Source organism: Colletotrichum paranaense (assembly GCF_030867605.1).
Source record: "Colletotrichum paranaense strain IMI 384185 chromosome Unknown Scaffold_6.1, whole genome shotgun sequence".
NCBI classification, from domain to species: domain Eukaryota; kingdom Fungi; phylum Ascomycota; class Sordariomycetes; order Glomerellales; family Glomerellaceae; genus Colletotrichum; species Colletotrichum paranaense.
In genome coordinates this window covers 2,381,051-2,406,537 of record NW_026848964.1, presented here as the reverse complement: position 1 = coordinate 2,406,537, position 25,487 = coordinate 2,381,051, and the positions used below count along the sequence as shown (strand labels likewise).

At 54.8% G+C, this 25,487-nt stretch overlaps 9 protein-coding genes across 9 annotated transcripts; 6 read left to right on the top strand and 3 right to left on the bottom strand.

Annotated features, from left to right (window-relative positions):
* Window positions 1-4,194: 4,194 nt before the first annotated feature.
* On the top strand, window positions 4,195-5,093 carry CPAR01_08466 (uncharacterized protein; the record flags this gene model as incomplete). Its single annotated transcript, XM_060492734.1, has 2 exons — window positions 4,195-4,486; window positions 4,579-5,093. Coding segments are annotated over 2 exons (807 nt in total), but the record flags the coding sequence as incomplete, so codon positions are not given.
* A 951-nt stretch (window positions 5,094-6,044) lies between these two features.
* Window positions 6,045-6,578, bottom strand: CPAR01_08465 (uncharacterized protein; the record flags this gene model as incomplete). Its single annotated transcript, XM_060492733.1, has 1 exon — window positions 6,045-6,578. The coding sequence occupies one exon, from the start codon at window positions 6,576-6,578 to the stop codon at window positions 6,045-6,047; it is 534 nt and encodes a 177-aa protein (XP_060349103.1).
* CPAR01_08464 (uncharacterized protein) lies at window positions 6,579-7,094 on the top strand (the record flags this gene model as incomplete). The annotated part of the gene is made up of 1 exon (XM_060492732.1): window positions 6,579-7,094. The coding sequence occupies one exon, from the start codon at window positions 6,579-6,581 to the stop codon at window positions 7,092-7,094; it is 516 nt and encodes a 171-aa protein (XP_060349102.1).
* Window positions 7,095-8,241: 1,147 nt separating this feature from the next.
* On the bottom strand, window positions 8,242-12,520 carry CPAR01_08463 (phosphoribosylformylglycinamidine synthase; the record flags this gene model as incomplete). Its single annotated transcript, XM_060492731.1, has 2 exons — window positions 8,242-10,589; window positions 10,648-12,520. 2 exons carry the CDS (start codon window positions 12,518-12,520, stop codon window positions 8,242-8,244), a joined length of 4,221 nt encoding a protein of 1,406 aa, XP_060349101.1.
* Window positions 12,521-13,969: 1,449 nt separating this feature from the next.
* CPAR01_08462 (uncharacterized protein) lies at window positions 13,970-14,969 on the top strand (the record flags this gene model as incomplete). Its single annotated transcript, XM_060492730.1, has 3 exons — window positions 13,970-14,133; window positions 14,197-14,418; window positions 14,474-14,969. The coding sequence occupies 3 exons, from the start codon at window positions 13,970-13,972 to the stop codon at window positions 14,967-14,969; spliced, it is 882 nt and encodes a 293-aa protein (XP_060349100.1).
* Window positions 14,970-16,253: 1,284 nt separating this feature from the next.
* On the top strand, window positions 16,254-16,646 carry CPAR01_08461 (uncharacterized protein; the record flags this gene model as incomplete). Its single annotated transcript, XM_060492729.1, has 1 exon — window positions 16,254-16,646. The coding sequence occupies one exon, from the start codon at window positions 16,254-16,256 to the stop codon at window positions 16,644-16,646; it is 393 nt and encodes a 130-aa protein (XP_060349099.1).
* A 726-nt stretch (window positions 16,647-17,372) lies between these two features.
* On the top strand, window positions 17,373-18,652 carry CPAR01_08460 (uncharacterized protein; the record flags this gene model as incomplete). Its single annotated transcript, XM_060492728.1, has 3 exons — window positions 17,373-17,466; window positions 17,583-17,735; window positions 17,877-18,652. 3 exons carry the CDS (start codon window positions 17,373-17,375, stop codon window positions 18,650-18,652), a joined length of 1,023 nt encoding a protein of 340 aa, XP_060349098.1.
* Window positions 18,653-19,341: 689 nt separating this feature from the next.
* CPAR01_08459 (methylenetetrahydrofolate reductase) lies at window positions 19,342-21,384 on the bottom strand (the record flags this gene model as incomplete). Its single annotated transcript, XM_060492727.1, has 1 exon — window positions 19,342-21,384. One exon carries the CDS (start codon window positions 21,382-21,384, stop codon window positions 19,342-19,344), a length of 2,043 nt encoding a protein of 680 aa, XP_060349097.1.
* A 1,047-nt stretch (window positions 21,385-22,431) lies between these two features.
* Window positions 22,432-25,371, top strand: CPAR01_08458 (leucyl-tRNA synthetase; the record flags this gene model as incomplete). Its single annotated transcript, XM_060492726.1, has 2 exons — window positions 22,432-22,962; window positions 23,014-25,371. 2 exons carry the CDS (start codon window positions 22,432-22,434, stop codon window positions 25,369-25,371), a joined length of 2,889 nt encoding a protein of 962 aa, XP_060349096.1.
* Window positions 25,372-25,487: the final 116 nt, after the last annotated feature.

Below are 25,487 nucleotides of genomic sequence, written 5' to 3'. Positions count from 1 at the left end.
GTCGATCTGTGGCTTGAGGCGTGACAACCGACCGACTTCCTTTTCGAGCTTGCAGCCCGATTCTATCTTCCGGTTGGTCTCCAGGCCGGACCATCAATCGGCCGTCATGCTATTCCGTTACGCACGTATGAGTTTCACGACCAAAAGCCGGCCAAGTATAGCTTACTATCAAGTACACCGGACTCAAGCCGATGATGGCGGGGGGGGAAACGTGGCATTTCATCGTGGAATCGCTTACCAGTACACGTCTCGGTATCATCGCGCTGGGACCTATTGTACGAGGCATCTTGTTGAAACCACCTCAACTACCTGAGGTGTGGTGACAGAGAAACATCGCGCAGACACTGGCCTTCAACACACACCGCGCCGCAACGGTGCATCTGCCCCTGCCCTGCAATCAGGAGCAGAGTGCGCTCGCTCATCTTGTTGTCTGCTGCATAATTCCAGGGGCCGAATCCTTTGTTCAAACCTGTTCTGGAGTTTGCGCTGGTTTGAGCAGATGCATATCACAAGTCCATCAGCTGGCAGCAAAGCTGGATGAGAGGGACTTTTCTTACTCCGCATAGTTGGCTGCTACTTAAGATCAGTCCCTTTGGCCTAGCATGAGCAACCCGCCAATGGCTGTGTCATCACGAGAGTTAGTACTCTCCGAAATGCTGAGTCCCAGTGCCGGCATTCAACTTGACGCACGACTTTCCCCAACAGGCGCCATCAAACAAACTCCAGTGGAACTGAATTAAGGAGCCACGCTTCAGCAAACGGTAGCTATGTGGTTGTTCTGAGCCGATTCATTTAGCCTGTACAACGGTTGCTACGATAGAGGCAACACTTGGGAGAACTAACGGCTTGTCTTTCCCATATTTCCAATAGGGTACGATATTTTCGCTTCACCTTCCTCAGTCCTTTGTATTCGCTCAACCACAGAGGGCCATACCCTTGCGTGAAACGAGGTTGGATCTAGTTAGACTCGGCATTGCGCTCCGTCCAACAGCCAACCCTGCCCAACTCAGGTCGACATCCCGATGGCAATCTTCGACAATGGCTGCCGCTGAACGGTTTCCCGGGAAGGGCTTCTCCAAAATTCCTGTCACCCTGTCTTGTTATTCCCCACATCGTCGTTAGGCAGCAGGATAACGGGATGCCGCCATCACCACCCATCGAGATTAACCACGGTATGCTGCTGATCATCTGAGATGGGATCAGCCCGTTCAACGTTGAGCGTTTGTTCGGAGCTCAAACGCACGACGGGATCGTAATATCACTTCTTGCTGCCTTGATCAACAACATGCATCCACTCGAAACGCAAACTCGGTTAGAAGTCACCGTGGGTTCCGGGCTGGAATCACCGCGACCTACACCCAGCGTACACAAAACTGACATGTCAGCATCATCCGAAAAGCCCCTACTAAGCTTGGCCATACACCCCCTTCGCGAACGAGCCGTCCATGGGTGCTGAATTCGCCGACGCCCCACTTCCGCCTGACTTCCGGTGGCTGCTTAGCAGGGGCAAAGTTCACTGTAACCGTCTCGACAGGTCGGCAGTGAAAAGACGACCAGGGCTGTCACAACTGTAGAAAGTTTATCGCCAGAATAATATCTGATGAAAAGCAAAAGGAATGGCACACACTCTGGCGTTACAAGGCTGATCCAGAGTGTGCCGTCGACTGACGTGCGGAGAGAGGTGCTTCCAATTCGGCAGATGGCTCAGCTACTGTGTACTACGTACAGGCAGACAGGCAGCATCAAGTCAAAAGGCACCGGCACGTCAAGGTAACGAGTCGACGGACTCCACAGTACGATAAAAGGCAATGCGAGACCTCTTCCTCAACTAGGCACATCCACTGCCACACCATTCCATGATCTTAAGCTCCGAGCCAGCTCGGCAATTGAGATGTTGAGGTCATGTCTTTCACCCTCTACACCCTGTGGGCAATAACTCAGCCACTGAGGTAACCAGCGCAATTCATGGATGGCACGTGAGGGGCAGATCGCGGTGCGGAATCCAGCATCCCTGGGGTCATATTCCCAAAGAGGCTTCACAAAGCGAATCAAACTCTTAGTGGCTCCCCAGCTCGATCGGACGCTAAACAACCGCCCTCGTCCATGGAAAGGAACTTGAGATACGGAGTACTGGGGAAGGGCCGAGCCAATTGTACTGTGGGGGGAGGGCTCATTACTTCATCCTCCACAATGCCACGCCTTTGCGGAGCTGATTATCACCCAGGACGGGCGCGGCTCAGGCCATGTTGGCATTACGGGGCCTGTTGGTGCGGTTGGCGCACACATCGTATGAGAGAGGGACCGAGGAGGGCCAAGAACAAGGTCAGCGACCTTCCACTTTGATCGGCCCCCAAGTCACATCCCTTGTGTGGGCGGCAGCGGTGCGAGATATCAATTCTCATCGCTAGTCTGCCTCGGGGGCTGGAACAACGGGCTCACCATACTCGCAGCTCGGTCAGGCTGGAACGCTCGCTGGGCATTGGACGCCGGTGGCTGACGATAGACGGGCCCGTCCGTTGCTCAAGGCTCGAGCGACATTCCATGCGGCCTTCTACCACCGCTGATAGCAGGTACATGTTCCACCATGCTCGAATCTCGAAGGCTAAGGGAGGGCTACGTCCGACTTTCCTACGCACTTGCGGGCGTGGCTGCCATGCGTCCACTCCCTGAATCTACGCAGTATCTACAGCCATGTGTCCGGCACCCATCCAGTCAACACCTTTTAGTGATGCATCGGGCGGTCCCTGGCATTACAATTTACTCATCGTCTGCAGGTCCAGAGAGGGACCTGCCAGTCTTACGCCAAGGATTTGGAACTGTTGCTGCGCTCAGCGGCAACAGGTTGGCGATACGAAACCATGGGTTTCTTGAATATACCGGCAGCTGTATGGGTAAATCACTCTTTGTGAACTTTCTAGAGCAAAGTTCGGATGAACGATCAACGGGCCATTTGTTTGAAACGACTTTCGGAAAGGACTGAGATGCGATGTTGCGTTAAAAAGCTGGCGTCACATCGTGTGCGGACAACAGCTTACTGAGGCATACACTACAAAAAGGCCTCTCCGCTTCGTCTAAGAATAGCCGCGGTATTGCACACCAAAACCCCCAAATCTATGACCGAAATCCTGGAGAGCAGATCCCCAGGCCGGCCGCGATGATACCCCCCGGGCCCTGCACCTCGGAGCCGTTGTCCCCCTTTCTGAGGATGACGTGGGCCCCCATATGTATTCGAGCCATTCCAAGTCCAGCCATCGTTCCGTGGTCCTGATTGAAGGAAATTTTGCTTCCGGCGCTGGTTCCCAAGCTTTCCAACACCAACGGCTGGACTGGGGGGTCACCTGTCAAGACAAGCCCGGCTCACCTGGGGAGTAATCCTAGACATGACACACAGCCGGCCGCTACTTTAGTCCTCGACAGCTACCGACACTGTTCTCCCGCGGGCGACCATGCCTCCATCAAACTTATGGATAGCCGATGTTCCCCGTTTGAGCGCACCGAATGCACCAAAAATCACCTACCGCGTGAGCAGAGATCAGATAGCGCAGCAGCCGAACCGCTAGCTTATCCAACGAAACCATGGCCTTGGGAGACCGTCATCCGCCCCTAATGCCCCTGGTGTCATGATATCCGCATACAGATATGGATTCTGTGTAGACACATGAGGGTCCAAGAATGGCCATTTCCATTCATTCGAATATTCGCCCACTACAACTGGAGGGGCTCCAGAGCACTACTTCACAAGTTTTGAGGACACTTCATCCTAGGCCATTAACGATGTTGAAGGTAGGCCGCAGCCGAGAGTCAAATATCCGATGCATCGGGTAGTTCATTTAGAATTGGCAAGCCGGGGTGGCTGGACGCTGAGAGAGGACTGCTACCGTGAACCCTCACGAAGCTCAGTCTACTCTAGCCGTACGTACACCTGCTATGTGCAAGGCGTCAGACTCCAGAGTCAGCCAGTACACTACTCCGTACTGAATAGTCCATACCACAAAGCCGCTGAAAAGGGACCCTTCATTCGCTCCGAATGAGCCGGATGTGGCGCTTAGCTCACTCTCTGATGGAAGAGTACGTCGGAGCCCCCGTCTTCGGGATTTGTTCGTTTATCGCATCTAATGCCGACCAACGTCCGCTCAGCGCGTTAGATGGTCTGACCAGCAGCTAGCCTTTGTATAGGTTGTTTGAAACCCAAGGATCCGGCAAGTCTTTCTTCGCGCATCGCTCGCCACGAGGAGCACTACGAGCAGCTGCAGAGACGCCATCACAGCATCCTACGTGCCTACTTTCCTAGCGTTGTTGCTGGTCTGCCGCCCAGCCAGAGGGCCGTCTATCCTCAATTATGGTATGGCGTGCGCCGCCCACGCGGCGATGAGATGGGATGGCTGTCCCATGGATCCGTCTACGTCGCACGAGCGACAGCCAGAGACTCAGAGTATGCACGCTCTCGCGTGCTTCTCCTCTGGAATAAACGTACTTGTGCAACTAAGTATTGGTCTGTTACTTATTACCAATTTGTTATCGTCGTATAGTCCATCCGTAAGGCTAACTCGCTGCGGCACTGCGGGCGACGCTTGCCAGGGGTCATCAGTCTAACCTTTCGGGACTTGGGTCTTTACAACATGGCACCACCATGGCAATCTGGACCTGGGCCCTGTCCACGGCAGTCGTTCTTATTGGCATTTGTGCGCCTGGCCAAGGGAACCCCGACGCTGCATCCAACCGTTTGCGGCGCATCAAGAAGGAAAGAAAATTACGGTGCCTGGCCAAAGCTTCCTTCCCCAAGCACGCTCTGGGATGGCCCTGGGCTTCCTGGTCTCTCTGATGCAGATGATGTTGGTGGATTTGAGGCGGGGCCGATGATGGGGACCCCAGTGCCGTTGCGCCGTGGGATGAACGGCCAGAAAGTTTTGGCCCATTGCCAAGATTGGCTATCGGCACTGGACATATTGCCTTGCCATTTCGATGGAGGAGCCGCCTCTTCAGATTTTGCTGCTTTGAAGCCCTTTGACTGGCCCAAACTGCCCATCTTTCCTATGCTATCCATCGACGGCCCGCCACATGTAAGAGAGGCAACCGCTGGAGAGGGGAAATGATGGTCCTGCCAACACGAACTTTCTCTTTCTTTCCCTTGGCGGATGATCTGTGGTTCTCAAGGGGGGCAGTCGGCCATCGAACCATCCGAGTGGTGGACGCCATGCCTACGGGACGACGGAGCCCAGTCAGCTGCGGCTCCGATATCACTAGTCCCCGTCAACCTGGAGGAGTCTCCGCCTAGCCGACATTTCATGTCTATCATCTATGATGGTCACGTCCTGCGACATAGGCAAGGGAGACATTCGGTGGGAGGACGTCACGCATCTTGGAACAGGACAGCAGAACTGCCTAGGTCCTTCGGTCTCGATTGTGAACGAACTCTCGCCTCGGGCAGACTGGGAGCGATGGACCAACTCCCCCAGTGCTAGGCCTCCTCGGTCAACTCAACAGACCGGCGTTAATACGAGCCACGCAAGCCCAACCATCCTAGGCAGGCCGTTGAGTGAAGGCCAACTCAAAATGAACCTTATGCACCTGTCGCGCCTCTTTGGAAATTTCCCAGCCAACAGGGTAATTTCGTGAATCCGACGGGCGAATGTTACGCCCGCGTCTGCCTTGCATCGCGATCAACAGCCGCCATGCGGATGGCCTTTCCGACCTGTCGACGCGGACCTTACTGAGCGTCCCAAGTTCACCTACCCTCTCCTTTTGCGGCATTGGACTAGCTCAATGGAAGGAAGGAAGGAAGCGGCAGGAACCTCTCAAGATGTCAACGCAACCATTGCAGAAGTTGTCCCCTTCCAATGATATGTCAGTGTGCGCTTCTTAGCCCCGGGAGCCTTGTACACTTTGTACAAGATGGATGGGCTGTTAGCCTGTGGCTGCCAAAGAGGGAACCATGGTGTGTGTGCACCTCGCCGCAACTGTGCAGCACGCGCACATGCAGTAGGCAGTCCTCGAGGGTGCCCTCGACTCCCTATACTGCAGCCATTCTGTCTCGAGGGTCGAGCTCACTCACACAGACAGTGCAAGGGCGATGTGGGCATCGGCTGGCGGAGATGGCATCCCGCATCGCCTGTCGAGCAAAGCGCAGTGGCATGCGGGCGCGTGCCTCTCGGTGTCTGAGCACATCTTTTTCGTCCAGTGGGCCCGATCCGTACAGTTGGGACGCCCTTCGTCCAAGGCGCTGGATGGCCCATCTCGAACAAGCACCTGGCATATGTCCTAGTATATGCCAGGACATATGTTGGAGAGACAGCGCCCCGTCCAAAGGGGGAAGAAGGAGACCGGGCCGCGGAGCACAATCTTTGTGGCAAGCTCGATCGGGACAGGTTACCGAGGCGAGGAGGAATTCGTTCCAAATCTCGTACGTAAAGCTGGGCAGTGGAGGAGCGACTGAGAGGCACAGTTGATTGGGTTTTTGCTCGCTTTCTGACTGGTACGGAACGATTGGGAGATGACTGGTCTCTGCGTCGTTTGCTGTCTTCTTGTCCACGGCGCGAGGGAATCCTTTCCGTGAGATAGATTCCCGAGGAGGGAGGCATATGAATCTCACCGAATGCAGGACGGTGAGCGAAAGTGCCACGCAAATCTGTGAGGCACCACTCCTTCCATCCTTCCTTCCTTTCCTCCTCCCTCCTCAAATCCCATCCCTCTCTGTCTCTGTTTACTATTCTCCTTCTCCGGCAGGCAGGCTGGCAGGTTACTTGGCCCTCCTAGCCGAACGCAGCAGAAGGAGCAGCCCACATACGGGAACGACATACGGATACAGGGAGGGGATGGGGAGGCGGAGGATGAGGGTCAAGGACGATACAGATGGCCCGAATGTAATCTCCCTTTCCCTTTCCATCCCCCCTTCACCGGGTCTGCGGCGCAGGCGTCATGGAACGAAGGATGAAGGAGGCCGCATGTTCGCTGCATCTACCAATCTGCACTGCTGCACGAAGTCCCTCTGGTGTCGTCATTGCTGCTCCTCCTCCTCCTCCTCCTCCCCTCTCTGCCACGCTTTACTTCCTTTTTCTTCAGTTCTCCAGTGCGAGATAAGGGACATGGGTGAGTAGAAACGGCGATGGAGTGGTCAGTACGTATATAGACGCACCTACACGTATCTTGACGTTCATCTGGAAAGTATGTACCGGCAACTATTAATTGCTCCAACTGTGCTTGCATGTAGTCAATATATTTGACCATTGAGAGGGATAGGCGTAGGCCCCGGAGACAAACGTACACGTCCATCAACCCCCTCGATGGACTCTGCATGATGTGCCTGTCTCCTCCAGACATGTCTATCTTCCTCCATTTGAGCAAGCCTAGAGAACTAGAAGACGAGGATACCTATGTCCATCCTGTTTCATTTGTAGATCGACCTGAGGGAAGAGATTGGCTACTAAGCCCCTTTCTGTTTTCCCTCCTCGCCCTGCTGCATAGCTGAGGCCGGAAGCAGGTAAGGCAAGCAGGAAGGAACTTCGGGCCTTTTTCTCTGTCTCTCACACACACTCTCCCCTTCGTTACCTTTCGTTCAAGTACCCGACAGTTTTGTGGCCTTGTTCCTGCTAAGACGAGTAGAATACACACGTCAGTCAAGGAGGAAAGAGGAACGAGATGAACAGAGCGTAGCACATGTCAATCACCAAAGTTAACGAAAAAAAGAAAATTCGAAAGAAAGCTATGGTCGATAAAGCCAAAAAAAAGCTATAGACAGGATAGACAGGATAGACGGGACTTCTCGATCTTCCCTTGCCCTCTCACTTTCTTTCCTCAATACTATTCCATTTCCCCTTTGCCCCCTACCCTTTCCGTCCCTTCCCTTCCCTCCCAATCCCAAGCCATTGTGTATGTGTATATTTGTAGTCTTTGTTTTAGTACCAATGAAAAAGCCAACCCGCCCCTCCTGGTGGAAAAACAAAAAAAGGTTTGATTTTTTTTTTGTGTGATTTTGTCTAATCCGCTTTCATATCCCATTCCTCCGTCAGTGATGCTGCTGCTGTACCCGAATGCTAAAACCACACCTCCCTTTTTTTCTCTCTCTGTCCTTTTCTGTCTCATTTTACCATTCTTGTTGGTTGTTACCGGAAACGTGAAAACCCCCTCTCCCCTTCTGAACCAACCCCCTGCTCATAGGCATAGAATAGCCGGTGTCAAGGTAGGCAGGCAGACCGGGGAACAAGGTTGATGCAAAGTATTTGGAAAAAAAAGAAGTAGAAAAAATCAGCCCACCCAGCGTCTGGCGCTCTTGAACATCCTGACCCACGGGCCGAACTCTCCCCAACCCTCGACCTGCTCCGTGGGGACGTAGCTGCCGACGTCCGCCATGATGGTCCGCTCGGGATGGGGCATGAGGGCAAAGACCCTGCCGTCCCTGCTCCTGACGCCAGCCACGCCGCCAGGGCTGCCATTCGGGTTGTACGGGTAGGCTTCCGGCTCCGCGGCCTTGAGGCGGTTGTCGACGTAGCGGAGAGGCACGAGGCCCTCGCCGCTCAGGTCCTCGAGGGCGTTGGGGTTGGAGAAGGAGGCGCGACCCTCGCCGTGGGAGACGGCGATGGGGAAGGACGAGCCGTCCATGCCGTGGAGGAAGACGGAGGGCGTGGCGGCGCGGGACTCGTCAATCTTGACCATGGCGAAGCGCGCCTCGAACTGCCTGCTGGCGTTCTCGACGAACGTGGGCCAGTTCTCGGTGCCCGGGATCAACTCCTTGAGACGGGTAATCATCTGGCAGCCGTTGCAGACGCCCAGGGCGAAGGTGTCGGGTCTCTTGAAGAAGTTTTCAAACTCCTGGCGGGCGTGCTTATGCTCGAGGATGGACTGGGCCCAACCAACGCCGGCGCCAAAGACGTCGCCGTAGGAGAAGCCACCGCCGGCCGCAACACCGACAAAGTCGGCGAGTGAGCGGCCTGCGAGGACGTCGGACATGTGAACATCGATGGGGTCAAATCCGGCGGCCTTGAAGGCAAAGGCCATCTCCTTGTGACTGTTGACGCCGACCTCGCGCAGGATGGCGACGCGAGGTGCCTTGCGGAGGAGGCTGCCGAGGGAGGCCGTCAGGGGCATGATGTTCTCTGACGGAGAGAAGGTAAGGTTGTACGACAGACCGGGGTCGGCCGAGTCGGAGACGATGGCGTACTCGCTATCTGCGCAAGCCGGGTTGTCTCTCTCCCTCTGCATGGCGTACGACGTCCTCGACCACCACTGTTGCATCTCGGCGCGGTCAAGGCTGACGATGGGGGTGTGGCCGCCGTAGCGGATGTTGAGGGTCTGGTTGCCCTTGGGCTGGACGACACCGAATGTGCGGACGAGGCCGGGAGGAGGACCGCAAGTGGCGAAGCAGCGCTTGAAGTTGGTCTCGTCCTCCTTGCGGACCTGGAAGACGGCCCCGAGCTCCTCGTGGAAGAGGGCCTCGAGAATGTCGTTGGGGGAGCCGGACTTGGCGATGCCGTCGAGCATGAGGTCGGCGCCGCAACGGCCGGCGAACATCATTTCGGCGACGGTGGTCAGGAGACCGCCGTCCGAGACGTCGTGGTAGGCGAGAACGACGCCGCTCTTGTGTAGTTGCTGCAGAGCATCAAAGTAGTCCGTAATGAGATCCACGTTGCGCACGTCCGGTGCCTCGTTGCCCATCTGTCCCAATGATTGCGCCAGGGCGGAGCCGCCCATGGCCTTCTTGGCCTCGGCGAGGTCGACGTAGATAAGAATCGTCTCACCGACGTCTTCGACGCGGCGCAGCTGAGGGGTCCATGTGTTGCGGACGTCCTCGACGACGGTGACGGCCGTGATGATGACGGACATGGGTGCTGTGACGCTCTTTGCCTCGCCAGACTCGCGGTCCTTCCACGATGCTTTCATGGAGGTAGAGTCCTTGCCGACGGGGATAGAGATCTTGAGCTGAGGGCACAGCTCCATACCAATGGCTTGGACGGCCTCATAGAGACCGGCACCTTCGCCAGGGTGGTTGACGGCGGCCATCCAGTTGGCTGACAGCTTCACACGGTCGAGGCGACCCAGGATGTCAGCAGCGCCGAGGTTGAGCAGACTCTCGGCGACGGCCATGCGAGCCGACGCTGCGGGAGAGATGAGAGCCAATTGGGGCTTTTCGCCCATGGCCATGACTTCACCAGTGCGAGTCTTAGAGTCAAGACTGAATGAGGTTGCCGTGACGGCGCAGTCGGCGACTGGAGTCTGCCATGGACCGACCATCTGGTCACGGATGGACAGACCTCCGACGGTTCTGTCACCAATCGTGATGAGGAATGACTTGGAGCCAACGGCGGGCATGCGGAACACGCGCTCAGTGGCGGCGGTGATGAGGCCGGCGGTGTTGGTGGCCTCAGCGGCACCGGCGGCAGCGAGGGCCTCAGCAGCGTTGAATGCGGGGAGGTCCAATCTGCGGGACTCGACGACACGCTCGAGACGGCGGCCGGGAGGGAAGAGGGCGTTGAAAGGCAGGTCAATGGGCATCGGCTGCTCGGGTGAGTCGCGGTCACTGAGAGTCAACTTGGCGTTGCCTTGTGCGTCCTGGGCGGCAACGGTTCCCACGTCGGAAAAGGGGCATCGTTCACGACCTGGGGTGCGGATTAGCATGATACAACAGCTGTGCAGACATGATAGAGAGGGACTCACGGCAGATGCTGACGAAACGGTTAATATTCTCCTTATTGACGAGCAGGACGTAACGCTCCTGGGCCTCATTGCACCAAATTTGCAAGGGGCTCAAGCTGCTGTCCGCGCTGTGAACCTGACGCAGCTCGAACTTGCCGCCGAAGCCAGCATCCTTGACGAGCTCGGGGAGAGCGTTGGACAGACCACCAGCACCGACATCGTGGATCATGGCAATGGGGTTCTGGTCGCCGAGAGCGGCGCAGGTGTCGATGACCATTTGGGCGCGGCGCTCCATCTCAGGGTTGCCGCGCTGGACACTGGCGAAGTCGAGCTCGGCAGTGGCCTCGCTGGAGTCGTTGGAGGAGGCAGCTCCTCCACCGAGACCGATGAGCATAGCAGGACCGCCGAGAACGATGGCATGGGCACCGTCGTGGACGTCACCGAGCTCCTTGAGGGCGTGTTGAGGACGGACTGTTCCAACACCACCAGCAATCATGATAGGCTTGTGGTATCCGCGCCACTCTGGGGACTCCTCCTTGCCGACGTTGGTCAGGAGAGTGCGGAAGCAGCCGAGAAGGCAAGGTCTTCCGAACTCGTTGTTGAAGCGAGCGCTACCGATAGGGGCCTCGAGCATGATATCGAGACTGCTAGCGAAATGAGCGGGCTTACCCAGATCAACCTCCCAAGGGGCCTTCTCGTCCGGGATCAACAGGTCAGAGACCCAGAAACCACAGAGACCGGCCTTGGGAGCAGAGCCTCTGCCGACGGCACCTTCATCACGAATCTCACCTCCAGCACCAGTGGCGGCACCAGGGAAAGGTGAAATGGCGGTGGGGTGGTTGTGTGTCTCAACCTTGACGAGGACGTGGACGACCTCCTTGGTGAGCTTCCAGCTGCCGGTGGAGTAATCGGGGGCCCAGAAGCTGGCAGTCTCACCCTGGAGAACGGCGGCGTTGTCGCTGTAGGCGGAGACTGTGTACTCGGGGTTGGACTTGTGGGTGTTCTTGATCATCTCGAAGAGACTCTTGCCCATGCGCTGCTGATCAATGGTCCAGTTGGCGTTGAACTGCTTGTGGCGGCAGTGCTCCGAGTTGACCTGAGCGAACATGAAAAGCTCCACATCGTGGGGGTTGCGTCCAAGGTTCTTGAAGACCTGGACGAGGTACTCAATCTCAGAGTCGTCGAGAGCCAGGCCGAATTGCTTGTTGTACGACTTGAGAGTCTCAACAGCCTTTGCGGCATCGGCGTTCTGAACATCGTCACCCAGAATGTCGACAATCTCCAATGGGAATCGCTGGCCCTCAATAAACATGGCGGAAAGATCGGGGCGCGACAGGCCAATTGTCTCAGTCATACGGTCGTAGACGACATCCTTGAAGGCGATCTCATCTTCAGAGACGGGGTTCTCAAAGGTGAGGGTGATGGCCCTGCCGCGCTCGATACGGTCGATGTTGTCTGCGAGACCGCAGACGTGAGTGATGCTGGTTCCCTTTGAAGACCAAGGCGAGATGTTCCGCGGGGTAATGTAGTAAGTTTTCTGGGTATCAGTGTTGGCGGCAATCTGAGCGATTGTCTGGTCGGGCAGGCCGAGCCATTTTGTCAGCTTTTGCTGGACAATGAGGTTGTTGTCACTGTTCTTGAGGTGAACGTAGTAGACCCAGATGCCGGCAACGCTGACGACCTTGTTTGACGCAGCGTCGAGCTTGTTGATGCGCGTCTTGAGCTCTTCGGCCTGCTTGGTGGTGTAGGCCTCCTGGCCAACGAGGGTGAGAAACTCCATTCTGCCTACAGTGGGCGTAGGACACGGAGAGCGGCCTTCGATCAAAAAGGAAGTCTCGCCCGGCGTTCGTGGATGTCGGGTTGGCGATAGAGATAAGTTTTTAGGCGGCGGCATCTTGTGAGTCTTCCGCTCCGAGATGGCGGGGTGATTTTGAAATTTTGGTGGGGCAGCTGCAGATAGGCGGCCGATAATGAAAATCGGAGGCGTTGGTGACTTTTTTTTTTTCTCGTCGACTGGAGGCGCGGGGCACTAGACTTATTTTGTGGCGGTGGAGTGGCTCTCCCGCATTTTGCGCATTCACCGCGACAAATGTCACTGTCACTGCCTTCAAACTACAAATGTTGCTGCTTGACGAGGTCCACGTCCGGGAGTCAGGGGCGCATGAATCGTGGCTGGTGACCTCTTTCTATTGTGTACTCGTACCCACATAGGTAGGCCCTCCTCACTGTTGAAGTGGTGAGTGTGCCCGCTGTCGGAGCCTTTGTGTCTTCCAGGTTCTATGTATGTGGCTAGTGCGTCGGTCTGGGTGTGGCTGGTGGGGTCAAGCGGAAAGAGGCGGCCCAAAATAAATCAAGACAGACACAGATGGGAGAAGAGGTCGGTGAGGACGAACAAGAACTGTCCCAGAGACGTCGTGACTAGTGCTTCACTTCTTCGACTCTCGAGACCCATCACTGGTCGGAGCATGTGTCGAATCATGGGTCGACTTGGGATGCATGACCGAGGGCCAACCCGAGCACAGCGAGGAAGCCAGTCGTTCATGCTCAGGCCTGCCATCGCAAAATTTCCATCCGATGATGCCGAACTCAGGTCCATCACAATCTGCAACAGTACTCAGGTCTACCAAGACTTGTGGCAGCAAGGACAAATCTAGCGTGCCCGTCCTGTCGTAGCGCAATAGATCATCAGGTTTGGTAGGCACGAAGGTGTATCCGTAAGGTAAGGTTGTTCAGAACTTCAGGTCGAGCGTGACCTTTCCACTGCGAGTCCCGCTGTAAGATCGCCCAAACTTTCGGGACGCCGGGACCCTCCCACCTCTCCGTGCGACTAAATGGCCGTCAGCTGGCGGCACTTCATCACTTTCCTGCTCTTCCGCCCGCGTCCTCCACTCCCGCCCAGGTGCTGAACCCTGTCACTGCCACTCAGGCTCTACCTTCTCAGGTACGGAGCATTGGATTGCCGTACAGAAAAGGGCACTCGGGACATTTGGCAAGAGGTCAAAGGCGACGTCAGCAAAAAAACAAGCAATTCGCTTCACTGGTGGGAACACTGGAAAGCCCATACCTATCTTAGCTTCCGGACTGATTGGCTCCCCTTATAGCAATACCCATCTTCCTTTCTCCAATTTCTTAAATCGGCCTCGACAACTCTGCGATTGCCCGCCCGCCGCGCTCCGCTTCGTCACTTCTTTTCCTTTTGACGCGTCCGTCGATTCTTGGGACGACTTGGTCCGGTTTCCCTTTCCTGCCAACCTCATCCAACTTGTCTTGTGCTCCTGACTTTGCTCCATTTCGCTCCAACATCTTGCGCGCCGCAGCATTCGCATCCTCAACCGCCGCAATCATGCGCTGGTTAACGTCCTTTGCGGGCTATCTAGCCCCCATCTTCCTCATCATGTCGCCAGTTCTCTCCTATAGCGACCAAGCCCTGTCGATGCACAAGAACAAGTCCAGCGCAGGCTTCTCTCTCGACATCCCGCTGATTATGCTGGTAGCCTCTCTGTTGAAGTACGTGGAGCGCATCTGCCCCGTCTCTTCCGAAGTAAGCTGACACAATTCGCATTCACGCAGGATCTTCTACTGGCCCGGCGCGCGATTCGATACTGCCTTGCTCATTCAGGCCCTCCTCATGATTGTTATGCAAGTTATCTTGCTCAAGATTGCTCTGGACCACCGCTTGCCGCCATCGGCCAAAGGAGGGGAGGCCGCGACGCCGTTCGCCAACGTCAACGACGGTCCTGTGTTCGGCGCACAAAGGCCCTACCACTTCTGGCAGTGGAGGTCACCCAAGCCGTGAGTCTCTCGCCTTGCGCAGCGCATCCTGTGCTACGACTGACAGCTGCCATAGGTACTGGCAATTCCTCCTCTATCTCTTCATCGGCTTGACCGTCTGCGAACTGCTCCTCGCGCCTGTGCGACCCGTATACCAAACCTACTCGATGCTCATCGGCTACATTGGTCTCTCGGTCGAGGCGACGCTGCCCCTGCCCCAGATCTTCTCCAACTCGCGGTCCAAGTCTTGCAAGGGCTTCCGCTTCTCTGTGCTGGCGAGCTGGCTGATTGGTGACGCTATGAAGATGTTCTGGTTCTTCACGTCGACGACGGAGATCCCCTGGGCTTTTAAGCTGTGCGGCATGTTCCAGGCTGGATGCGACTCGTTCCTCGGTGTCCAGTATCTCATGTACGGAGATGGCGAGAAGGGTGAGATCAAGGAGCACCCCATGTCCCAGTATCCTCAGTACCCTAACGGGGTCTACAAGCCTCCTTTGCCCGAGCACGTCAGTGGCAGGTCCAGTCCGGCCGGCCGAAGAACCTCTAGCCCCTTTGGCAAGGAATTACGATAAATCGCAGCCATCTCGATTGCCTGCTCTTCCAATGTAAGATGGTTATTTGGGTTCACGATCTACCGATATGCACGGAGACGTCCCGCATAGCAGCGGTGTAAATTCTGCGAAATGTTGTAAAAAGATATGGGAGACATAGCTTAGACAGGGATTAGAAAAGGAGTTTCAGGGGCCAACATCCTAGGGCCAATGGTTATTGCCGTGGGACTGCAGGGGTCTGATGAGCGAACGAGAGCTCAATCTTCTCTAGATGGTGGCCAACGTCGTTATCTAGCGTTAGTGAGTACTTTACCGGCTGGTTTTCAAGACGGCGTTTGGCATCACAAATGGCGTAGGACATGTTGTCCTGGGTGACGCACATTCATCTGGATACCCAAATCTTTAAATACATGCTTCAGAATTTTATTTGCATTCATTTTGGTTTGCTGAACAAGTAGTAAACCTGGCGACCAAGTCGTTTCTTAACTGGGTCTCACCAAATATCGCCAACACCCAGGAGTTGCAAAGGCTCCCAACCACCCACTTTTCGAGTTGGCCACCCAACTGACGACTGCCGTACCACAGCATTATCGTCAAATCCAATCTGAAGACGATTGACAACTCGAAGAGCTGAAGTCCAACATTGATCCTTATAAACAATCAAACAAAGAAACGCTCACTTCTAATCTTATTTTCATTTTCTCACCCTTTCAATCTCAATATACCACGCCATATCGCCAGTTCTTTTGTCTGCCTTATATTCTATCCCACTGTTTACTCCTTCACCCGGCCAACCAGCAGGGAATTTCCTAAATCGTCGAAGCAGTTCTCCGGACACCAAGATCGACGATAGAGCAATCCGCAACTCGATATATCGGTTTTAAAAAGGAACTTGGGGCTTTGTCGGATGGTCTATCAACTTGCATTCTAAGCTAGTCTAAGGAGCTCCGTCGCCGCGCCTCGCGCATCAGCAGCATTCATCCCAGTTCGGTTTCTGGTCTAGTACTTGGGTGTTCCTTGTACTGCGCGAAGAGCAGTCAGACTTGAGATCTGATAGAGGACATTCTACGTCAAGATCTGGCTGCTTCGCGGCTCATTATCCGGGTGGACAAAGAGCTCGGCTGGTCTGCGCCAGGCTGGAGAGTTGGACGGGCCTTTACTCAAGGTAAGCAAGTGCAGTGTATTCCCTACTGTCCAGAAATTGCCAAGAGACGAGTGCTCTAGATTAGATGTCGTACTCCCGTTTTGGATTCTTACCAGTCCAATTGATGGACTTTCGCTTCATTGAAAGTTGCGAGAAGTAGTATGATGGGCTTGCTTTGGATTCTGCTTGATGCCGGCGCTGGTATTGAAGCCTGCTTTCCCGGTTTCCGTCTTAGACACACGTCAGTCATGGAAGGAGAACAGAGGACTTGGGACAGCTTCACCAAGAAGTGCTTCGCTTCTCGTATGACGCTATTGTCGTTCCCTACACAGAAGCATCATCTTTTTCTCCCTCTATCCCACGCATTGCTATTGCCTACAGCAGCACTATTTACCAACCTCCTTCATGCATTCTTTCCTGTGAGCTGCATTTGGTCTCGCAGGACTTACACTCAGACAAGATCCATCTCTTTCACCTTCCTTGACTTTCAGTCTCACATATTTCAATACGCTTTGGCTGACTGGCTGACCTGTTTAGCCCGAATCCCGCCTTGACTACCTTGTTCGGTAGACACGCAACTGCGGAACCTCCTTCCTCGTGTAAGTCAATACGCTTGAGCCGCTCTTTCCCCATTGGGTTCGTCACCGTCTTCCCGCACTTCAGAGCAGCACATCCTTTCATGAGCGCAACCTCACTCTTCTTCCCTTGCCTCACTTTAACTCATCTATTCATACTCTCTCCTCTTCACCTCACACTCGGTGCCAAGAGCTGACATCTACACACACTTCAGAGGCATACGGCAAGCTGCCTATCACAGTATTCGAGAGACTAGATCAAATAGCCGTCGTGCTCGGTAAGTTTACCGATTTATCACTTGAGATTCCTCTCTGTTATCAATCTTTGGAGAAAGTGCAGAGAAATTGTCGCCTGCCGCAATTGCCTGTCCACCTTTTCTTACCACTCCACCTTCCTTCTTTCCATCTGAGCTCCTCCTCCTTCCCACACTCACCCACCTCCGCACTACCTACCTCACTTTATCCCTCGACACGTACCGGGCTTCTACCTTCTACACCACAACACAACACTCTCAACATCCACCCAGACCTAATCCTTCCATCTTAGGTCACTCACAAACAGAAAGCCCGCCATCACCAACAGGTATATATTCACTAGATCGTCACTGATCACCTTTTCCACTACGCTGTATTCCTTTCACTTCTCTCTGTGACCCTTCCGTCGACCAAATACTAATCCGCCTATTCTATAGATCACAGATGAAGATGGCTCCTGCCAACTTCAAGACCTACGAGTCTCAGGCTCGACTGCTTCGCGCCATCGTGGCCGCTCACTCCGATGTCAAATGGAACTACAAGGGTAAGAAATATACGCCTGTTTCCTCTCTTGCCGTTCAGCCCAATTTACTTTCTTCGTCTGTATCAATTCTTCTTCTGCATTTCACCATGGTCGACGTCATTTCTGACGTACGGCAGACATCCAGAAGTTCTACGGTTCGGATATGACCAAGGACGCTCTCAACCATCGGTTCAGAGCCCTTAAAAACCAAGGATATGTGCTTCGGGAAGCCGATGAGCAGGGTGTGGATTGCAAGGCCATCCCCGTGGATCTTCCCAAGGAGAAGAAGGGTAACCGCCGCCTCTGCTTCTACGTTGATTTCCTCGCTTTCATCCATCAGTTTCCTGGCCGAACTTTCCTTCTATACGTTGCTCGACTTCGCTGTCTCTTTACTACGATTCGACAGGAAGTATACTGACATGAGAAAACAGAGATTGCCAAGTTCTTCGGCGAATCCACTGCCGACGGCATCCAGTTCCAGTTCCGTGGCATCAAGAAGGACGCTGAGTCCCTTAAGCAGACTGCCAACAGTGGTGGTAACCCCGCGTCTGTCCTGACTTTCACCGGCGGTACTAGCAGCAACGTCTCGACTCCTCGGAAGCCCCGAACCCCGTCTGGTGCTAAGGTTCGCGCCTCGGGTGGTGGTCGTTCTACCACGGCCAAGAAGACCATGCCCATCAAGACTGATCCCATGTCTGACGATGATGGGGAGGGTAGTGATGCCGTCGACTATAACGCGCTCGAGGACACTCCCTCCAAGACTCGCGTCCACAATGTCCTCGACGGCCGTGTGACTAAGAACAGACCCACTCCTCGTCGCAGCGCAACGCCGAGCCGCGCCGCTACTATCGCTGCGGCTGCAACTATTGCACAAGCTGCTGCCGTCGACCTCACCACCTCCGATAGTGAGGTAGACACCCCCAACAATGCTTCGGGCTACGAGCTTCCTCCCATCGCCGAGGCCAAGCCTGCTGCCGTTCAGCATCCGTCCTTTGAGGAGGCTGTTACTCAGCATCAGACCATCATTCAGCCCGACGCCATGGCTAGCTTCACCGGAAATGACAGCTTCGCGCAGTCGATGGATGCAGCTATCTTCAATCCCGTCAACAACATGAATGATGAGCTCAATTTCAGTTTCGCCGAGAGCATGGTGAACTCCAACGGCGGCTACGACTCTTCCTTCATGGGCACCGACGGAGAAATCTGAGCTGGCTTTACATTGGCGAAGCGAAGGAAGACCTGGGATACGAAGGATTCCGAGGTCCGCTTTCTTATGCCGCTGTTCTGACTTTTTTTCCGAGTTGTGGCATCGATAACTCCTCTTACGGACTGGGATTTTGGCGTTGGGCTTGGACTATTTCCTTCATCCTGGATGGATATCGGCCACTGGTAGCATGTACAAAACAAAACGAAGGATACCGAAGTGGGATTTCCCCTATGCGTCTATAGATAGATGGACCTTTTCTCACCGAGCTCACCGAGCTATATGCGTGGAAGAGATTCTCAATGAGATACCAAGGCACTAGGCCGACTTGATTTGCACATCTCGGCATCGTGTTTTTTCCGTGACTACACACTTTTCAGTGATGATTGCCATAAGTCCATGGCACATTTTTATCTCAGTACCGGTATCCCAAAGATTGGGTTCCGACCATTACCTCATGATGTCTATTGCGGTCATCTCTAGATACCTAGCATGATCGACGGGATTTCACAATGCATCAAGTCGGATATTGAAGGCAAAAATTGACGGGTATCTCCTCTTTCACTCATGGCTAGGGGTAATCGCAACTAAATAGAAGGACCAAGCCCTCGTGCACTTTACTATTTTTTCCCTTTGCCTCTTTCATTTTCTCCGTTTTTTTTTTGTTAACATCCTAAATACGTTAAACCTCCTCAGTTCTCCTTCTCACCCGACAACAACTTCCACAGCGCATCTCTCTCGACGTAGTCGTGGTGTATAATGTTGACGAGCCAGTACTCGGAGCCTATCCGCTCTAGAAGCGCCTCGCTCTCGCTGCCCTTGCCGTAGACCTTGGCCCACTCGCCCCAGATCTTGAAGGCCTCCTCGGCCCAGGCGCGGAAGCTGACCTCCTCGATGATGGTCGGGGTGATGATCTCCTTGCCGGGGAAGACGCCCCACGTGACGGCGTTTGTGCTCGCCTCCGTGCCCTCGAGGACGAGGCCGCCGCTCGCGTCCGAAGAGACAAAGTCGCCGGCGCCGTTGGCGGCGTAGAAGCAAATTGTGTTGTCCTTCACCTCGTTGAGGCGGGCGACGAGGCCGGCCCAGTCCGAGGAAGGGATGAAGAGCTCGACAAAGGCCTTTTGGAAGACGAAGCCGTGCTGAGGGCCCCAGCCGAAGGTCGGGTCGCGGGAGGGGATGCCGTTGACGGCGGGCTGCGAGGCGACGGTCCACCAGCCGCGGGTGTTGAGCTCGAGGAGCTCCTGCTGGATGATGTTGGATTCGGGGAGGAGCTCTTCCTCGGACCAGGGGATGGCGGCGAGCTGGCCCTTGATGTGGCGGATGAAGAGGTTGTTGATGTCTTGGACCGTCTTGGGGGTGCCCCAGAGGCGCATGGCCTGCGTCACGGACATGTGCAGGCTGACGCCGTAGCCGTCGATCTCACCGTAGGCGGGGGAGCGGGCGTCACCCCAGCGGCCGTTGGGAAAGTCGTCCCACGTCGCCTCGCGGCCTACTGCGCCGACGCCCTCGGAGATAGCGAGGGTGTTTGCGCGGGTGTTGACGGGCTCCGAGACCATGAGGCCGGCGGTCGTGGTCTCGTATGCGGGATTTGAAGCTGAACCGGAGACGATGATGCGGTTGTGCGGGTCTGAGCCCATTGAAGATGGCCGTCGTCCGTTAGAGAGAGTGCGGGTGGCCGGGTGAGGTATCGGGGAGAGGCCGTTGAGCTGGACTGCGGGGACGGCAACGGGGACGGGAATGCCCGGGCCATCGTCGATAATAGCTTCTTCGTCCTCGATCTTAGGGTCAGGGATGAGGCCCGTCCGTTCGAGGATGAAGGACACGGCCTTTTCGAGGTTGAGGGTGTAGAAGTGGAAGCCCTTGGGGCCGGGCGTCCTGCTCTTCACCTCCTTGACCTGCTCGACGAGCTCGCTGAGGATGTCGACACCGACCTGCTTGACCTTCTCGTCGTCACCCTTGGCCGCGTCCAGTCGGGCCATGAGGTTGTCGGGGATCTTGGCGTGGCTGAGCTTGGTCGTCCGCTTGATCATTTGGTAGCTCTGGATAGGCATCAAGCCGGGGAGGAGGATGATGTCCTTGAAGGCGCCGCTGGGGTGTTCTTTCAAGATTTTTTCAAAGTTTTCGTACGCCTTGATATCGAAGAAGAGCTGGGTCATGATGAAATCCGCACCGGCCTGGACCTTGTCAACCAGGTACGGGAGGTCGTGCTCGAAGCTCTGTCCCTGAGGATGACTCTCATCTGCGTGTCCCTCTGGGTAGGCTGCGACTCCTATGCAGAAGTATTCGCCGTAGTTCTTGCGAATGTACTTGACCAGGTCGACGGCCCAGACGAAATCCTCGGCATCATCGGTCTCAGAGTCCTCGGTGTCGCGGTACTCGTTCTTCCGCGGCGGGTCGCCTCGCAGGGCGAGGATATTGCGGATACCTAGGGCCTTTGCGTCCTCCAGGGCCTTGTCGATGAGCTTGCGGCTCATGTTTGTGCATGTCAGATGAAGACAGGTGGTGAGGCCCAGCTCTCTCTGACATATCTCGGCCAGTTCCAGAGACTTCGTCGAGGTAGATCCGCCGGCTCCCCAGGTGACGTTGACGAAGAGAGGCCTCAACGCTCTTTCCATTCTATCTAGACGGTCGCGCAGGTTAGAGAGACCCATGGCCGTCTTCGGCGGGAAGAACTCCAAGGAGAAGTAGTTGGCGTCTGCCGGCAGAGCGGCGATCTTATCCGTGATCTTCTCCATCTTGAGGGCGACAAGTTGAAGCTCGTTATCTTAAAAAGAATGCTTGAGATGGTATTTTAGGGATTCAACGTGTTTTCCTCCTTGATTGCGCGTTGAGTAGAAATACTACTCGGCGATTAAGACCGTTTGAGATTCCTTTGTCGATATCAGACCGCCACGGAGGGGCAGGGCGGGGGACGAGTCTTGAAATTTGATACCGCCAGGTAACGTGGGGAGCTTGGGGATGAGGAATGAGGGAACGAGCAAAGGGGTTACAGAAGACTCAATCGAACAGAGCTCCTTGTCTCAGCCGACGAAATGTGACGTGATTGGCTTGCTTGCGCTGTCGTCATTCCCCTAGAACGAACAAGTTAGATGTGCACCCGCGAAGATATTCAAAGACGCGGGACATTGAAAATGATTTTGGCGGGGCAATTTCTTTTTTGGAGATAGCAGCCCGCACTGTATCACCGACTTCGGATGAGGCGACCAAGGTGCGGCTAGGCGCGGTATACACAGTGTTAGCAGCCACGTAAACGGTTTTTAGTTATTCCGCCGCCCCCTTCTTTCTGCCGTCTGTTGCCCTTGGAGAAAATCGATCTCTGTTGACAACCTCAATGCACCATCTTAATAGTTTCGAAAAGGTGCCCTTGACATATTGTCCAATTCTACCTTGCCCATAGTAAGAATTGCAATGCATCACAAAATCCGAACACAGATTCCCCAATCACGACAGAGCCCCGTGCCATGGTGTTGGTCGTAACACCTTCCTTCACAGATGATATGTCCCAGGGGTGTGCGGAACAAATGACGTTCCCCTGCAGGGCCACCTGCCAGTCTGCCACTAAAATCTCGCAGGGTAGGGGCGGAGATGCAGGGGTCCATAAAGCTCTCCGTTTTTGATGGAGCTGCACGGCAGCTGCAAACGCGACCACTGCTTTCTTCGCTTCAACCCGCGATAGCGTGACGCCGTTGCATGACTCTAAATTTGCTGCATTTTCCCTCCTCCACCAACGACCACTACCGACCTACCTTTATCTGCCCAACGACCATGACAACATCGTACCAATGCAATTGATACACGCGAAACATGTTGGCCGCCTCTGGTCCAGTCGGTCCATCGCGACCTTGGCGAAGAATACACGACCGTCCCCAGCACTAGTAGCTATTCGACAGCCTCCGTCTTTCGCAAGCCCGTACTTAGCCAAAGCGACGCAACGACGGAGCTATGCTGATATCAAGCTCGATCTTAACGCTCTCGACAAGAAATGGCGCCAGAAATGGGACGCTTCGAAAGCTTCTGCGGCAAACGATGACTCAAGCAAGCCGAACCAATTCGTCCTTCCAATGTTCCCATACCCCTCCGGTACCTTGCACCTTGGCCACCTGCGCGTATATACAATTGCCGACGTTCTCGCTCGCTATCACACCATGAAAGGGTCTCGCGTGATGCTGCCAATGGGATGGGACGCATTTGGTCTTCCGGCTGAAAATGCTGCCATCGATCGTGGAATCGCACCTGCAACTTGGACCAAGACTAACATTGCCAAGATGAAGGAACAATTGGAGGTTATGAATGGCAGCTGGGACTGGAAGAGGGTTTGTTTCCTAGCTCGCCATCTCTTCTTTGGCTGACATGATGTCTCTCAGGAACTGACTACCTGCGACCCGGACTTCTACAAACACACCCAAAAGATCTTCTTAATGATGCTCGAACGTGGCCTCGCCTACCAAACCGAAGCAGAGGTTAACTATGATCCTGTAGATATGACAGTCCTCGCCAACGAGCAAGTTGACGCAAATGGATGTTCTTGGAGATCCGGTGCCAAGGTTGAGAAGCGCCAGCTGAAGCAGTGGTTCTTCCGCATCTCCGAGTTCAGGGAAGCATTGCTGAAGGATCTGGACACGCTCGCCAAGAATGAGGCTTGGCCCGAGAGGGTCTTGGCCATGCAGAAAAACTGGCTCGGAAAATCGACTGGCGCCGTCATCAAGTTCCCAGTCATGGCCATGGGCCACGATGTCCACGCAGCTATCGAAGTCTTCACGACGCGACCGGATACCTTGTTTGGAGTTCAGTATCTCGCCCTTGCCTCTACCCACCCGATCGTGACATCATTAGCAAAGGCAGACCCTGAGCTTCAAGCTTACTTAGATACTCTACCCGCATTGCCTAAAGACTCCAAGGTCGGTTATATGCTGCCCCACGTAAGGGCTGTCAACCCGCTGGCATATCACGAGCAGACTCCCGATGACACCAAGAAATCCATCCCGGTGTATGTTGCGCCGTATGTTCTCGGCGACTACGGCGAAGGCGCTGTGATGGGTGTTCCTGGTCACGATCTGCGGGATAATGCTTTCTGGAAGGAGCACCACTATGATGAGCCCGTGAGGTTTGTGCTGGCGGCTTCGAAAGACGAGTCAACTTCCGCGATTGCGAACGAACCGTTTGTGGAGCATGGTGTCATGACAGCAAACAGCGGTCCTTTCAAGGGTAAATCCTCCACCGAGGCTGGCCGGATGCTCATAGGCATACTGGAGGCAGCAGACTTGGCCAAGCCTGTCGAGAAATGGAGATTAAGAGACTGGTTGATCAGCCGTCAACGATACTGGGGAACGCCTATCCCTGTCATCCACTGCGGCTCCTGTGGCCCAGTACCTGTTCCAGATGATCAGCTGCCGGTCACATTGCCTGACGTCAGCCAGCACTGGACGGATGGAAAGGTTGGCAACCCGTTGGAGAGAGCCGAAGATTGGGTAAACACTAGCTGCCCTAAGTGTGGCGGTCATGCAAAGCGTGATACAGATACCATGGATACCTTCGTCGACTCGAGTTGGTATTACGCGCGTTTCGCGGATCCTCACAACACATCACAGCCTCTCTCCCTTGAGGCAGCAGAATCACTGCCGGTGGACCTTTACATAGGCGGCATTGAGCATGCCATCTTGCATCTCCTATATGCCAGGTTTATCTACAAGTTCTTGGCCACGACAGAACTGTTCCCTGCTTCTGGTGAAGCTGACACAGTCCACGAACCATTCAAGAGACTTATCACGCAGGGCATGGTGCACGGCAAGACGTACACCGACCCCACGTCAGGGAAGTTCCTGAAGCCAGATGAGGTTGACTTGGAGGACCCTGCCAACCCTAAAGTTGTAGCAACGGGGGCGACGGCAAATGTGTCGTTTGAGAAAATGTCCAAGTCCAAGTACAACGGAGTGGACCCGACCGAGTTCATATCCAAGTACGGCGCCGATGCGACCCGAGCTCACGTTCTCTTCCAAGCGCCTGTGGGCGACATCCTAAACTGGGACGAGGACAAAATCGCCGGAGTCACGCGTTGGCTGCATAGGCTTCATGACCATGCAGCCAAACTTCAGGAGTTATCAGCCGAAGAAAAGCCCATCGTGGCTTACCTCGAAGAGCGCTCAAACAGCTTGTCTTCTCTCGGCGACAAGGAACTGGCTGTCTGGGATGCTGACGCTGCCATTTGGAGAGCGGTTCAAGGAACAATTAGTTCCATTACCCAGTCCTACGAGACTGTTTATCCGATGAACACCATTATTTCGGACCTTATGAGTCTGACCAATACCCTTCAGGAGAACACTGGAGCGAGCCCACTTGTCCAGAGGGAAGCAATGTCCGTTCTCCTTCGGATGATGGCTCCAGTTGCACCAGCATTTTCCGAGGAGTGCTGGAGTCTCTTGCATCCCGAATCCGGTTCCATCTTTGAGGAAACCACTTTCCCTGCGCAAGACAACACATTGTCCCTGTTGAAGCCGCGTAAGCAGCCAGTGGCTATCCAGATCAACGGAAAGCTGCGCGGTGTTTTAGAAGTTCCCAACCCTCCATCTGGTCTGGAGGGTGAGGCATTACGCGACTGGATGGTCGCGGAGGTTCTCAAGTCTGATGAGGGCAAGGCCAAGTTTACTGGAGGTCAATTCGATGTCACTTCCCCGAGAAGAGTCATCTTGGCTCGTGGCGGCAAGACAATCAACTTTGTAGTCTAGAGGTGTAAAAATATGTGAGATACCCGGTGTTTTGTACAACATAGAAGCCGAAACAAAAAAGAAATCAACATCACTCGTCAAAACAACGACATTGATTCACTGAACTTGTCTGCAAT